The following is a 16,640-nucleotide window of genomic DNA, read 5'->3' on the forward strand; positions in this document are numbered from 1 at the left end:
CGCGGGGCTCGAACCCACGAACCGTGAGATCATGACCTGAGCGAAAGTCGGACGCTCAACCGACTAAGCCACCCAGGCGCCCCTAATAGAGTTCCTTTTAAAAAAATAACTTAAGAATCCTTTTGAAAAAAGTATTGATTATCCATTGCCAAGTCGTTCTAAAACCGTGGTTCCTTACCACACCCTGTGCTAAATGGATTTCAAGTCATTGGTGAAGCCACAGAAGCCAGTAAGGTCTGGAGTCATTAGGGACGTGCACTGGGGAGATAAATGTGTGCCCATTGCCTCTATCCTCTGGCCATGTGCCAGGCGTGCCGTTCTTGGGTTCACTAACTTGTGCATGTTTGTCTATTTGTTTTAGGAACTCTGAAGTGTAAAAAGGACAAAGCCTATGAAGGTGGTCAGTTATGTGCCATGTGTGCCAGTCCCCAAAAACTGCACAAGCAAGAGATTCACAAGCTGAAGGACATTACTTGTCTGAAGCCTTCCATAGAGTCCCCTCTGAGACAGAACAGAAGCAGGGACAGGGAGGAAGAGGAGGAACAAGAAGAAGATGGGGACAGCCCGCTCTCCCTGGAGGGGTTCCAGTTCCCCCCATGGAACATCTCTTTGAACATGACCGACGAACACGGGAACACCGTGAACTTGGTCTGCGACATCAAGAAGCCAACGGGCCTGTACAAAATTCACTTGAACCAGACGGACCCTCAAGAGATTGATATAAATGCAACGGTTGCTCTGGACTTCGAGTGTCCCATGACTCGGGAAAACTATGAGAAGCTGTGGAAACTGATCGCTTATTACAGTGAGGTCCCCGTGAAGCTGAACCAAGAACTCACGCTCAGCAAAGACCCCAAGGTCAGCTACCAGTACAGACAAGACGCCGATGACGATGCCCTTTACTACACGGGCGTCAGAGCCCACATTCTTGCAGAACCAGAATGGGTCATGCAGCCAACCATCGATATCCAACTCAACCGACGTCAGAGTACGGCCAAAAAGGTGCTGCTCTCCTATTATTCCCACTATTCGTTAACGATTCCTGCCAAAGAGGCCAGGCAGTCTCGGAGCAGAAGCTGGGTCATGATCGAGCCCAGCAGAGCGGTACAAACAGCCCAGACTGTCTTGGAAGGGGGTCCGTGCCAGCTAAGCTGTAACGTGAAGGCTTCTGAGAGTCCATCCATCTACTGGGTGCTCCCAGATGGCTCTGTCCTGAAAGCACCCATGGAGGACCAGGATGGCAAGTTCTCCATCCTCACCAGTGGCTGGCTGAAGATCAGATCAGCAGAGCAGTCAGACTCGGGTTTCTACCAGTGCATTGCTCAGGTGAGGGATGAAATGGACCGGATGGTGTACAGGGTGTTTGTGCAGCCACCTGCCACTCAGCCACCTGATGGACATACAGTGACAATTCAGAAGAACCCAGGGGAGCCCGTGCTGTTGCCTTGCAGTGTACTGGCCATACCCGAAGCCCAGCTCAGTTGGATTCTCCCAAACAAAAGGATAATTACTAATGTGGCTAACACGTCGCATGCGTACATGTTGGCCAACGGAACTCTTTCCATCCCAAAGGTCCAAGTCAGTGATGGCGGTTACTACAGATGTGTGGCAGTCAACCAGCAAGGGGCAGATCACTTTACTGTGGGGGTCACCGTGAGTAAGAAAGGGTCAGGCAGGTCATCGAAGAAAGGCAGACACCCAGGTGGGAAGAATCTTTCCAGAGTGCCAGCAGATGTCGTAGAGGACGAAGGCGGTTCAGGCATAGGAGAGGAAGAGAACGCTTCAAGGAGAGTTCTACACACAGAGGACCAAGAGACGCTCGTCAAAACAAAGGATGAAGCCGTCACGGGAGGTAAGAAAACGAAGAAAGGGCGAAGGAAGCTCAAGCCCTGGAAGAGTTCTGAAAAAGAGCCAGAGACGAACATCGCAGAAGGTCGCCGAGTCTTCGAGTCCAGACGAAGGATAAATATGGCAAACAAACAGATTAATCCAGAGCGCTGGGCAGATATTTTAGCCAGAGTACGTGGCAAAAACCTCCCTAAGGGGACTGAGACACCCCAGGGCATCAAATCCACCACTCCTCCCTCCGTGAGGCCAGAAGTGACACCGCTTTTGCCTGCTGTTCCTCCACCCTCAGTGTCACCTGCAGAGACCACAACCAGCGCCGAAGAAACCTCAGCAGATACGTCTCTATTTGGTGAGGAAGATCAGGTTTCCAGCACTGTGGCCTCAACCAAGATGGAACTGGAGAGTGGGCACGATGGAGTAATTCTGGCTGAACCCAAAGTGTCAAGCATGCATCTGGGAAAAATTATTGACCATGACTTTTCTAAGACTGAGGAGATGACGCCCACTCAAGTTGACCCACAGTGGGCTACAGCCGTGGCACTGACATCCGTGCCTTATGAATCTTCTACTCTCCAGACCCTGGACACAGTCTACGAAGAGCCCACCAATGAAAACACGGGTACAGAGAGCTGGCCTGCAGTGGATGTCGGATCCGTGCCAGAGCCAGATGGGTATGAATCTCCATTGGCTGCCGGCGCCTTGGCTGAGTCGGAGACTAACTACCCAGATTTGGAGACTAACTCACAACCAGGTGGAGAGAACACGAAAGAACTGACCTTCACTCAGCTTACGCCAACCACCGTCTTGTGGGTTGTTGACTCGAGGACATCTGAGCCATTAGACGGTCTCACATTAGGGGAGCCAGCTGTCCAACCCCAGGGTCACCCATGGAGACAAACAGACAGCACCCAGCTTGGGAAAGGTGCTTTAAGCACTCAGGGAAACCCGCTGATTGAAAAAGGCACAGAGGAGAATTCTCAGACACTACAGGAAGAGGAGAATTCTCAGACACCACAGGAAGGAGATACGCCAGAGAGAGACCCCACAACGTCCAGAGATCCTGAGAGTATGGGAAAGCGAGTCAAATCTACCACTCCGCCTGACTCCGCCCCCGGAATGACGAAGGGCATGGCTCCCTCCAAACATCCCAGCGAGAGCACACTCAGTGGTCTCTTTGACAAGGACAGCACCACGGTAGCAGCGGTGACACCAACTCAAAAGGCCACTTCGGCTTGGGGGCTGACCACTCACACTTCTCGAAAGAGACCCAACGGGAGGAAGAGATTACGCCCCCACAGGTTCCGAAATCGGCATAAACAAACCCAGCCCACGACTTCTGCCCCCACGGAGACTTTTTCTACTGCACCTACGCAAGTACCCGAAGTGAAGGTTCCAGAGCGCATGGAGAGTTCACCGGTGCCCACATCTTGGACTGGCAGCAGCGTTGACGTCCCCAAGCAGGTGGAAACGGAGAAGCAGGCGGAACCAGTTTCCAGAGGAACCCCAAGAAGAAAACATGGGAAGAGGCCAAATAAACATCGGTATTCCACTTCTACAACGAGCTTTCCCACGTCTGCCTCGACACCCAGCCCTCCCCCAGAAAACAAACATAAAAACCTCATTGTTCCCAGCCCAGAAACCCCACTCTTATCTACAACCATTTCTCTGACAACTGGGGACCCACGTGAGATGACTACAGTGGGAGATTCTATGACAACCACCCCAAAAAGACACTCATCGCCCAATAAACTCCATGAGACCATTCCAGTTACCTATAAACCTATATTGGACGGAACGGAAATGAAGAGTTACGGTGTCACAAACATCAACGAGCATAAAACCGATAGCTCAGGCCCCGATGGCACCATCAGTTATGCTCCATCACCCTCCACCGTGGGACAATTCCAGGAGGGAACTGCTCCATCGAGCTTCCCCGGAGCCTCACGCTGGAATCCCCCAGGGGCAGCCGCATCTGGGACACTGCCCACAGACACACCTGCTACCAGCCCTGCGGAAAGCCTCACAGACTCACCCTTTCTTCAACGGTTGGAGGATCTGGGTTTTCCTTCTGAGTTTCCCCCGTCAGTTGCAGCGTCTACCCTGCTTCAACCGAAAGAAGTGCTTGTTTCAACCCCTGTCTCGAGCATAAAAGTAGAGCCGTCTCCAAGTCAGGCAGAAACCACCATCAGTGCTCACGATCGTCAGGAACCCACTCCAGCTAAAAGACCTTGGACTCGTGCCGTGACTCCCTCTTCGATAGAGGAGGCTGCTTCCCCATTCCTGGCCACCACCCTTGTGTCCGTGATGCAGACCTTCACGGAGCCCACATCTCTTGCCTCAAGGACACCTCCAACATCAACAGATTCCCAGGAAAACGTTTTCTTGAATTATGTGGGGATCCCAGAAACCAGAGCAGCCCCAGTGAATAAGGAGGGAACTCAGCATGTATTGAGGCCACATGAATTATCCACCCCTTCTTCCAACCAGAATAAATTTAACTTAACCCCAAAGCAAGAGCTGGAAAAGGAAGCATTTGATGGAAAGACCCCAAACGGTCTTCCACGCGGCCCCGACGGAAAGGCTGGGAGAGTCCATGTCTTCCACCAGCCAGCCAGAGTTACTGCCAATCCAATCCCCCCGAGGGGGACGGTGAGGCCCCCACATATGGCCACAGAAGGCTCCTTTAGATACTTCGTAACTCCCCAGCCCCCTCGCCACTTGACCGACAAACAGGAAATAACAGCGTACCCTTCAAGGGTGTGGCCAGAAAATAAGCACTTGACGACTCCGAGATTACCAAGTGGGACAAACCCCATTGTTCTCACTCCGAAGCCCAAACCTCACATTCCTAGCAAGTTCCCTGACCAAGGAATGGACCGGTTTGGCGTCAGCCCCAAAGTGTTTGGGGATAACAAGATCCCGGATCTAAGAGAACCTGTTGGAAAGCTTCCGAGTTCAAGGGTCCCCCATTATCCCAATGGAAGATTCCCTTTCTTTTTCAACAGGACTGTCTCTTTCCCACAGTTGGGAGCTACTCAGAAGCCCCAGATGCTTGCATCTCCTGCCCCCGGCATAAGAGAGAAAAAAGTCAACCCAGGGCCCAACAATAGGATACATTCTCAGAGCATCATCCACATGGACTTCGGTCCCCCTGCACCTCCATTATCGCACCCTCCCCGGGCCACGGGGCCACCCTCAACAAACGTACAGAACATCCCCATGGTCTATTCCACCCGGAGCTCCATCCCCATCATGGCGTCCTCAGGCCAGCCTTCCAGAAGCTTCCACCAGAGCACCTCCAAGCTGTTCTCTGCTGGAGGTCCACCGGCATCCAAATTCTGGACGCATGGGGAAAAGCCCCAAATTATCACCAAACCCCCTCAGACGGTGTCTGTCTCCGCAGAGACAGATGTTGTGTTCCCATGTGAGGCGACGGGGAAACCCACACCTTTCATCACCTGGACAAAGGTTTCCACAGGTAAGGCATTCACGTGTCCCCATTTTACGGGCTTGTGTAGGAAGGGCTTACTTGAGCGTGTGACCCTAGTCAGAACTACAGATGGTTGGGACAGGAGGGGACGTCTGAGAACGTAGATACAAGGATACTCCTTTACAGGAATGGGAAGTAAGGAATCAGACCCCTACTCGGGCTCTAATGTATGTGAGATTTTAACAAGCCTATGGAAGCATGTCGTAGGTCCTTTAGATATGGAATGACCGAGGCTCATGAACATTTCACAAAGGAAATACTTCACAAAGGAGCCGCTTGCCTTTTGCCTGAGAAAGTCAGCGCACAAGCCTTCCACCACCCGTGTGGGGTGCCGTGGGGGTGAGGAGTGAGCAGACTCCCCTTGCCCTTCCACTGGCTGGCAGATGTAAACACAGCCTGCTTGGGGTGCATCGGGCATTGCTTTGGTTTGCACCTACACATAGGGTTCTATTCATTTGTTTGGGCTGCTGTAACAGAGGACCACATACGGGGGTGCCTTAGAGACAGACATGTATTGTCTCCCAGTCCTGGAGGCTGGGAGTCTGAGACTTAGGCAGGGCAGAGGCTGGGAGTCTGAGGTCCAGACAGGGCCGAGGCTGGGGGTCTGAGACCCAGGCAGGGCTGAGGCTGGGAGTCTGAGTGAGGGTCTGAGACCCAGGCAGGGCCGAGGCTGGGGGGAGGTCCAGGCAGGGCGGAGGCCGGGAGTCTGAGGTCCAGGCTGGGACGAGGCTGGGAGTCTGAGATCCAGGCAGGGCTGAGGCTGGGGGTCTGAGACCCAGGCAGGGCCGAGGCTGGGGGGAGGTCCAGGCAGGGCGGAGGCCGGGAGTCTGAGGTCCAGGCAGGGCCGAGGCCAGGGGTCTGAGGTCCAGGGAGGGCCGAGCCTGGGGGTCTGAGGTCCAGGCAGAGCCGAGCGTGGGGGTCTGAGGTCCAGGCAGGGCCAAGGCCAGGGGTCTGAGGTCCAGGCAGAGCTGAGGCTGTGAGTCTGAGGTCCAGGCAGGGCCGAGGCCGGGGGTCTGAGGTCCAGGCAGGGCTGAGGCTTGGAGTCTGAGGTCCAGGCAGGGCTGAGGCTGAGGGAGTGTCGGACCTCAGCGCACCCCAATGACCTCACTTTACCTTAACTATCTGTTGAAAGACCACATGGCCAACAGTCCTGTTCTGAGATCCTAGGGGATGCTTCCCAACGTATGAATTTGAGGAGGGGACACAACTCAGCCCATAAAGCTGAGCCCAAAAAACATTCGAATGACCGTCGACTTGATCTGGACGGCAAAACAGTTCCCAGGTGACGGAGGAAAGTGACCTCCGAGAAGCCACCGTGGAAGCGTCCCGTCTTGCTGCCTTCCGCTCTCTGCACGGCTGTTTCCTTCAGGCCTGGATTCTGATCAGAGGCCTTTCTCCCTCTCCCCGTTCTGATGATACAGGCATGATTTATGCTAATAGCACTTCGGGGAGCTCTTCATTCCTCGCTTAGGTTTATCTCACCAGCCTTCTGGAAACGTTCCAAAGTTCAGCAGAGGCTCTGGGCACGGGGGAATTAAGGACTTCTTTGATCCGCTCAACACTGAGGTCATATGTTTTCGTAATGATCTAAGACGGAATTTTGCTCGACGGAGCGAACAGAGACCACCACGGGGTCTTCATCCCGAGAGGATGCTGCCTTTGTTTCTCTCCCGGCGAATCCCAGTTGCATTAACCCTCAGGGTCCTCAGGCCTCACGTGATATCAGAGCGGCCCCCTCACTACCCCTACGTGCGCAGAGAAAGCCCAGCTGTGTGGGAGACGAGAATGCCTTAACTCAGGGCTTTGCGAGGCTTTTCATTCTGTAAATATGGGATTTGTTATTCTTCAGAAATGGTGAGGCAATGACGTCAGGGAATGACGGCCATTGAAGAGTTTGTTTTGCAGTTTACAACAGGAAGGGATGACACGGGGCGGGAGGGGGGGTGTGTGTGTGTCAGCAGACAGAAGCCATCGGGGAAAGATGCACAGCAGCCTTCACTGTGCTTTCTGCAAGGAGGCTTAGCAATGGCTGGCTTGACTATCATCACAACGCTCTGGACATAGGGCTTCCCTAGTGGTGCGGGTCTTGCCCCGGGAAGATTCCGGCAGGTGAGGCGTGGCCTGGGAATGTGAGAGCCCCATACACCGGGGATCACGGTGTGGGCTCTGGATTGCTTGACTTGCGTTTATTTATATGTATCTTTAATTTTTTCATGTTTATTTTTGGGAGAGAGAGAGAGCGGTGCAGGGGCAGAGAGAGGGGGAGACACAGAATCCGAAGCAGCTCCAGGCTCTGAGCCAGCTGTCAGCACAGAGCCCCACACAGGATTCAAACTCATGAACCGTGAGATCATGACCTGGGGGCACTTAACCCACTCAGCCACAGAGGCGCCTCCTTTAGTTTGCATTTGAAAGGCGAATTGCTTGCCGACTCTAGGAACTGAATAGCTCTGGGAGGGGCCTGGGGTCCCTCCGGGGTCAGCAAGACCCAGACCTGAAAACATCAGAGAAACCTCATAGATACAGACTCTGTGCTGACAGCTCAGAGCCCAGAGCTGCTTCCAATTCTGTGTCTCCCTCTCTCTCTCTGCCCCTCCCCTGTTCACACTCCGTTTCTCCCGCTCTTTCAAGGATAAATAAAGATTAAAAAAATTTTTTTTAAAGTCACAAATGGTGGAAATGAACATTCTGTTGTCTCCATATCGGAGCCGGGTCTGCTCTTTGCCTCTGCGGTGTGGGACGTAAAGGAAAGGATTCGGCTCCTCAACGAGGAATCGCCCTTACTTGTTGGTACCCTGGGGGTTTGTTCGTGTGGACCCTGATGGCACGTGTTTTGATTCCCAGGTGCTCTGATGACCCCGAACACCAGGCTCCAGCGCTTCGAGGTCCTGAAGAACGGCACGTTTGTCATCCGGAAGGTGCAGCTGCAGGACCGTGGCCAGTACACGTGCACGGCCAAAAACCTGCACGGGGTGGACAGGGTGGGGGTCCTGCTGTCTGTCACCGTGCAGCAGCCGCAGATCCTCGCCTCCCACTACCAGGACGTCACCGTGTACCTGGGAGACACCATAGCCATGGAGTGCCTGGCCAAGGGGACCCCAGCGCCCCAGATCTCCTGGATCTTCCCGGACAGGAGGGTGTGGCACACCGTGTCCCCCGTGGAGGGCAGAGTGACGCTGCACCAAAACAGGACCCTGTCCATCAAGGAGGCGTCCTTCTCAGACAGAGGCGTCTACAAGTGCGTGGCCAGCAACGCGGCGGGCGCCGACAGCCTGGCCATCCGGCTGCACGTGGCCGCGCTGCCCCCGGTCATCCAGCAGGAGAAGCTGGAGAACATCTCGCTGCCCCCGGGGCTCAGCATTCACATCCACTGCACCGCCAAGGCCGCGCCCCTGCCCAGCGTGCGCTGGGTGCTGTCGGACGGCACCCAGGTCCGCCCCTCGCAGTTCATCAACGGGAACCTGTTCGTCTTCGCCAACGGCACGCTCTACATCCGCAACCTGGCGCCCAAGGACAGCGGCCGCTACGAGTGCGTCGTCGCCAACCCGGTGGGCTCGGCGCGCAGGGTCGTGCAGCTGACGGTGCAGCGGGCGGCCGCCAACGCGCGCATCACGGGCACCTCCCCGCAGAGCACCGACGTGCGCTATGGCGCGACCCTGCGCCTGGACTGCAGCGCGTCCGGGGACCCCTGGCCACGCATCCTCTGGCGCCTGCCGTCCAAGCGCATGACCGACTCGCTGTTCAGGTAGGCGCTCGCCCCTGCGCCCCTGCGCCCCTGCGCCCCTGCGCCCCTGCGCCCCTGCGCCCCTGCGCCCCTGCGCCCCTGCGCCCCTGCGCCCCTGCGCCCCTGCGCCCCTGCGCCCCTGCGCCCCTGCGCCCCTGCGCCCCTGCGCCCCTGCGCCCCTGCGCCCCTGCGCCCCTGCGCCCCTGCGCCCCTGCGCGCACCTCCCTGCTGGGCGCTGGGGACCCGCCCTGGGGCCACCCCTGGACCTGGGGATGGGGAAGAAACACCTGCGGTTTTCCCTTCTCTTTTCCTGCCCCCCCTGGAAAAAAAGGGAACCAATAACTTCTACTTTAATGATTACATATCGACTGTATTTAAAGCGATAATATTACACATGGTCACCTAGGTTGTACGGTGACAACACACCCAACACACAGAAGCAGCTTCAGATCGTATGGGAGAGTGGCCTTAGTGAGAGAGAAAGGCTGTGAACACAGGAAAAGTTAAAGGCACCAAGAGGGCGCCGTGTTGGAGAATTCCGAAACTTTCTTTTGGCTGCGAAGAAAGTCACGGTCTCATCCGGTGCCTTAAGTTCCCAGACGGACCTAGAACACAGGTCCTCACCCGTAGGCGGGTTTGGGCCCAGGGAACATTTGGAAGTATTTAGAGACCTTTTTGATTGGCATGAATCAGGAAATGAGGGTGCCACTGGCATGTGGTGGCTGGAGATGCTACCCATCACCCTACAGGGCCCAGGATGCCGCACTCCGGAGAGTCACCCACCACACATGTCAGTAGTACCCAGGCGGAGACACTAACCTAGCATGAAAGACCATTCGTCTATCATCTATGTGTCTGTCTATCATTGGTATATCCGTCCATCCATCAGCTATCTGTCTATTCATTAGCTATGTATGTATACATCTACATATCTATCATCTATATCTATCATCTGCATCCAGCCATCCATCAGCTATTTGTCTATCCATCAGCTAGGTATGTATGTATGTATCTATCTATCTATGATCTATGTCTATCCATCCATCCATCCATCCATCAGCTATCTAACTGTCTATCCATCACCTATGTAGGCATGTATGATTGTATCTCTCTATCATCTATATCATCTATCTATCTATCTATCTATCTATCATCTATCTATCCATCTATGCATCTATCGTATCTATTTATCTATCTACCCATCATATCTATCTATCCATCTACCTGTCATATTTATCTATCAATCATCTATCTATCCATCCATCCATCCATCCATCCATCCATCCATCAATGCATCCATCAGCCATCTCTGTCCATCGACTATGTCTGTCTGTATGTATCATCTATATCTATCTATCCATCCACTTGTCATATTTATCTATCAATCATCTATCTATCCATCCATCCATCAATCAACTATCTAACTGTCTATCCATCACCTATGTAGGCATGTATGACTGTATCTATCATCTGTCTATCTGTCTATCTATCTATCCATCCATCCATCCATCCATCCATCAATCCATCAATGCATCAACCAGCTATCTCTGTCCGTCAACTATGTCTGTCTACCTGTATGTATCATCTATATCTATCTATCTATCTATCTATCTATCTATCTATCTATCTATCTATCTGTCTGTCTGTCTGTCTATCTATCTATCTATCTACCTATCTATCTATCTATCTATCTATCTATCTATCTATCTATCTATCCGTCCGTCCATCCATCCATCTATACATGCACCCATCAGCTATGTCTCTGTCTGTCCATCAGCTATGTCTATATGTATGTACCATCTATATCTATCTGTCTGTCTATCCGTCCATCCACGAGCCATCTGTTGCCGTGGTTTTCAGCTAGACAGATTACTCCCCTGGGGAACACCCATCAGTGCCTGGGGACATTTTAATTGTCACACCAGAGTGGAGGCTGCTACTGGCATCTGGTGGGTGGAGACCAGGGACGCAGCTCACCACCCTACAATGCTGAGGACGACCCACCCCAGACAGCCACCCCTCCCAGATGTGAGCTGTGCTGAGTCTGAGGGACCCTGGGCTGCGTTCAGATGAGCCACTGTCTCTTCGGTAACTTTCCCAAGATACAGAGGAGAGAGGCAACGGTTGGCAAAGTGAAATCAAGGCCACATCTGGGGCACTGTGGTGTAGAAACCCTGGCTCACGGTGTGTCTTCTGCACCCACAGCCCGGCAGCTCAGGCAGGAATGTGAGACATGAGTCCTACCGCGGGATTCGAGGAGGGAAGCCAGCACTCGGAGGGCTCTGCACAGCTGTTCCTGGCCTCCCCCGTCTCTTTCCAATGCGGGGAAAGGGTGAACACGCTGTCTCGAAGCCTGAGTGCTAACGTTAGATGGTTGATTGGTGCCTGGTGAACCTTTCACACTGCGTCCAGAATACCACGTACCCAGTTTTCCCTGGAATATCTCCCAGCTGACCAGATGTACTGCCATGTGCAAAATTGTTTTCGGCTCTTCCTGGCACGGCTCAGGCAGTGTTGAATGAACGGCAGTTAAAGAATGTGGTCCCAGAACGAATGTGAGCCGCTCTTCCAGTATGTCCCTATAAATCATAAATTGCTGTCTCTGCGGCTTCATTATTACTAAATTTTGACTAATTGCATTCTTAGTAAAGTGTAATTCAACAACCCATGTGAGTTTTATAAAAGAGCAGGCTGTTTGCCTCGCGTACACATTGGGACTACTTAAAAATACAGATAGCGCAGCTTTTCTTGAATCCCGATCCCCAGTGATGCGTAGGCAGGGATATATTTCTGAGTTGCTCAGATGATTGTAGTTATGACCGAGGCTAGGCATCACCGCTCCAAAGTTTCGAAAGGCTGAGAGACATGAGCTACTGCACAGAGTTTGGGATTCTAAACTCTAAGACACATTGAAATATGTTTGTCCACTCCTCTCCTACTGACTTATGTTGACCTGATTCACACTTGTGGCCAACCAAACAGTGTATTTGGTCATTGTTAGTTTTGGTTTGTATTTTATTAACCATAGTGAGGTTGATTCAACTATAGGCAGACCCCTTTGTTTTGTTTTGTCTTTTCTTTTTCTTTTCTGCTCTGTTCTGTTCTTTTCCATTCTCTTCTTGGTAACTCTACAACATAGTTCCAGATAAGCTGTTCGAATAATGCAAAATTTAGGAAATATTTATAGGTTCAAATTCAACCCTTCCTTTCCTGATACCACCATTATAAATTATGTGTCATTGAGAAAGTTCAATCTGGACACTTTTCGAGAAAGACTGTCCCAAATCTTTCTACTTGTTATTGTGGGAATAACTCCCAATTACTCAGTGCATAGAGTAGCCAACTTTGGGCCCCTTGCCTCATAATGGGATATAATATAATACAGAATTGTCAAGAGTAGAAATTATGTCTAAAGCATTTTATTCAGGAAGAGCTCTGCCTCTTTATTGGGTTAACTCAGATTTGTTCTCTCCATGGCTGCTGCATCTTACCTGGATTTATCATCACCATGAGCTCTGTCCTGACTTCCAGACAGATGCACGGTGAACACACACCCAGGCTAACCGGGCAGAAGTCCTTGACTGCATTTCACATCCTGGGATCAGCAGCCAGGCCAGCCAAAGGTCATACTCTACCGAGTCAGAGTTCTTGTTTGTGGCAAATCAATCATTTCCGCCTGTGAATGCAGTCCCCTCCAGGCTGCAAAAACCATGTGACCTTTAGCAGTAGTGGCCGTGTGCCCAGAAAGTTCCCCAGACCACGTGTTTTCATTTCATTCTGGTTACCTAAAGCCAGGATAGAGCATACAGGAGACTGACTTCCTACTCTTTTTCTCCCATCCCCCCCCCCCCCCCCCCCCCCCCCCCCCCCCCCCCCCCCCCCCCCCCCCGTCAGCTTTGACACCAGAATCAAGGTGTTTCCCAACGGGACTCTGGTGGTGAAATCTGTCACAGACAAGGATGCGGGGGACTACCTGTGTGTTGCCCGGAATAAGGTTGGTGACGACTTTGTCGTGCTCAAGGTGAACGTGGTCATGAAACCGGCCAAGATCGAGCACAAGGAGAATGACCACAAGGTCTTCTACGGAGGTGACCTGAAAGTGGATTGTGTGGCCACTGGGCTTCCCAACCCTGAGATCTCCTGGAGCCTCCCGGACGGCAGCCTGGTCAACTCCTTCATGCAGTCTGACGACGGCGGTGGCCGTACCAAACGCTACGTGGTTTTCAACAACGGGACACTCTACTTCAATGAAGTGGGCATGCGGGAGGAAGGGGATTACACTTGCTTTGCCGAAAACCAGGTTGGCAAGGATGAGATGAGGGTGCGGGTCAAGGTGGTCACAGAGCCAGCCGCCATCCGGAACAAGACGTACGCCGTGGTCCAGGTTCCCTATGGCGATGTGGTCACTGTGGCGTGTGAAGCCAAAGGGGAGCCCACGCCCCGGGTGACGTGGCTTTCTCCAGCCAACAGGCTGATCCCCGTCTCCTCCGATAAGTACCAGATATACCAAGATGGCACTCTTCTCATTCAGAAAGCTCAGCGCTCAGACAGCGGCAATTACACCTGTGTGGTCAGGAACAGCGCCGGGGAGGACCGGAAAACAGTCTGGATCCACGTCAACGTCCAGTCGCCCACCATCAACGGGAACCCTAACGCCATCACCACCGTGCGGGAGATCGCGGCCGGAGGGAGTCGCAAACTCATTGACTGCCAGGCAGAAGGCATCCCCACGCCGAGGGTCTTGTGGGCCTTTCCCGAGGGCGTGGTTCTTCCGGCCCCGTACTATGGGAACCGAATCACCATCCATCGCAACGGCACACTGGACATCAGGAGTCTGAGGAAGAGCGACTCCGTGCAGCTGGCGTGCATTGGCCGCAACGAGGGAGGGGAAGCCAGGCTGATTGTCCAGCTCACGGTCTTGGACCCTGTGGAGAAGCCCATCTTCCATGACCCGGTCAGTGAGAAGATCACCGCCATGGCCGGCCACACTATCAGTCTCAACTGCTCGGCCACAGGGACCCCAATGCCCACCCTGCTGTGGGTCCTTCCCAATGGGACAGAGCTCCAGAGTGGCCAACAGCTGCAGAGATTCTACCATAAGGGTGACGGCATGTTGCACATCAGTGGCCTCTCCTCCGTGGACGCCGGGGCTTACCGCTGCGTGGCCCGCAACTCAGCCGGCTACTCGGAGAGGCTAGTTTCCCTGAAGGTGGGACTGAAACCCCAGGTCAGCAACCAGTATCACAATCTGGTGAGCATCATCAACGGGGAGACCCTTCAGCTGCACTGCACCCCTCCGGGGGGCCGCTCGGCTCGCCTCTCTTGGACGCTCCCCAATGCCATGCTGTTGGAGGGCCCCCAAACACGGGGGCGCTTTTCCCTCTGGGAAAATGGCACCCTCACGGTGCGCGATGCTTCCGTCTTCGACAGGGGAACCTACGTCTGCAAGGTGGACACGGAGTACGGCCCTTCCGTCGTGAACTTTCCAGTTATCGTGATAGCGTATCCGCCGCGGATCACCAGTGAGCCAACGCCCGTCATCTACACGCGGCCCGGGAACACCGTCAAGATGAACTGCATGGCCATGGGGATTCCCAAAGCCGAGATCACCTGGGACCTGCCCGACAACTCGCACCTGACCGCCGGGGCGCAGGCGCGTCTCTATGGGAACAGATTCCTTCACCCCCAGGGCTCCCTGACCATCCAGCAGGCCACACACAGAGACGCGGGTTTCTACAAGTGCACTGCGAAAAACATCCTAGGCACTGACTCGAAAACTACTTACATCCACGTCTACTGAAACGCCGCCCCCAGAATGTGGACTCCACAGTTAGAACAAAGCATCATTTGTAAGGAAAGCCGCCTCAGTCAGCTGGTCAGAACGCTTAATGGGTCTGTCACGGTGCTCGGGGGGCCCCCGTCTGGGTTTCAGGTTCATGTTGACTTTGACCTACGCTTGTCGGCAAAAGGAAGCAGTGGCAACACGAGAACGATGGTTTGGCCTCTCCGGGGACCTTCATTCGTGTTTATGGGATGTCGTGTGCTCGCAGGAGCTGGACACGTAGGGTGCTGTCTGATTTGCAGACCACGTCTACTCTACTGGGCATCTGTAGCCGACCTAAGGAGCACTCACTGAAAATAAACCATAGAGATTACCAGTGCCTTGCTATCCCATTGAAGATGCATCCCCTAGTTAATCTGCTGCAGCCCTAACATGATAGAATGTTCTAGAATGACTACCCATCTTCCACTTATGTTCTGTCACTTTAGAACTCCAGCTTGCCCTGGAAGGGCTTAGAAGCACAATGACTGATGTCTTTGTAATGTACAAGTTGCGTACAATACAGCTACCGTTTTATATGGGACTCACTTTTTATATAATGGACTCACTTTCTCCCTGGAACTCACCTTCTATATATTGTCTTACATAAAGACATGTTTTATATTTTTCTTTCCAATCAGACGATGAGGCTAGAGAGAAAGAAATACTTTCTGTCTCATTAAAAATAATAAATTATTGGTCTTTACAAGACTTGGCTACATGAGAGCAGGCATGGAAGTGCAATTGAAAAAAAACATATATCCTCCAAACTTCCTTGAGAAAATTCAGTAACTGCTATTATATTACCTTCCCCGCACCCTTACAGTGTGGGAGGCTGGGATATTGGATTTCCTTGTTTGGGGATTTATCTTGAGAGCTGAAGTCAGTGGGTGGGGGGAAGGGGCAGGAGAGAGCTAAGCCGTGCCCCTGCACAATGAATCCAGGGCCTCCTGGAAAAGCCTGGAAATGTCTCTCCCTCACGCCATACCCCATCGGTGTGTGCTCATGGAAAATAGGAGACATGTTTATCCCCGTGACTGCTTTACTGTATTTTTAAGGTCAATATAATGTACATTTGATAATAAAATAATATTTTCCAAATAACCAGGCAATGATAATAGTCCTATTTTCCAGGGCAAGAGCATTTCAAGTGAATTTGGGTATAAAGCACAGTGTTTGAAAAACTGCTTTTATCCAGCACATTGGAATTATTTTATTGTCTACAAGGGTTTAACAGGCAAGGAAACTGAGTAGCTCCAACCATGCATTTTACAAGAAGGCAGGGTGAGACCCTCCCATCCTAGGGGGTGTTGGTTGCAGTAAGAAGGAAGATGATCAGGGGCACCTGGGTGGCTCAGTCGGTTGACCATCCAACTTTGGCTTTAATCATGATCTTTTGGTTTGTGGGTTCGAGCCCCATGTCGGGCTCTGTGGTGTCAGCTCAGAGCCTGGAATCTGCTTCGGATTCTGTTTCTCTCTGTCTCTCTCTGCGCCTCCCCTGGTCGCACTCTGTCTCTCTAAAATGACTAAAGTTTAAAAGAGTAAAAAAAAAGAAAAGAAAGAAAGAAACAAGTCAGTCAGGTGGTGGGGTGGGGAACATGGTGCCTTGGCAATTGCTCAGGAAATTCTCTTTAGGAAAGACACATCTGGGGCACATGTCCTAGTCTTCTTCAACTATGCAAAACTGTCATTGTTTTGTTTCCCCCAAGAGGAAAAGCGAAACTCAAGATAAATATTTAGGAAGAACACGACTGTCC

At 52.6% G+C, this 16,640-nt stretch overlaps 1 protein-coding gene across 1 annotated transcript in view; it reads left to right on the top strand.

The window, feature by feature from the left end:
• MXRA5 (matrix remodeling associated 5) overlaps positions 1 to 15,987 on the top strand; it is a 29,844-nt gene extending 13,857 nt beyond the window's left edge. The window contains exons 5-7 of the mRNA XM_039245328.1: positions 362 to 5,326; positions 8,183 to 9,083; positions 12,957 to 15,987. Of these exons, the coding sequence (XP_039101259.1) occupies positions 362 to 5,326; positions 8,183 to 9,083; positions 12,957 to 14,862 (7,772 nt within the window). The 3' untranslated portion in view covers positions 14,863 to 15,987. The remainder of the gene's footprint in view (positions 1 to 361; positions 5,327 to 8,182; positions 9,084 to 12,956) is intronic.
• Positions 15,988 to 16,640: the final 653 nt, after the last annotated feature.

This window comes from Hyaena hyaena, unplaced genomic scaffold, assembly GCF_003009895.1.
Source record: "Hyaena hyaena isolate Hyena2069 unplaced genomic scaffold, ASM300989v1 scaffold_259, whole genome shotgun sequence".
Taxonomy (NCBI): domain Eukaryota; kingdom Metazoa; phylum Chordata; class Mammalia; order Carnivora; family Hyaenidae; genus Hyaena; species Hyaena hyaena.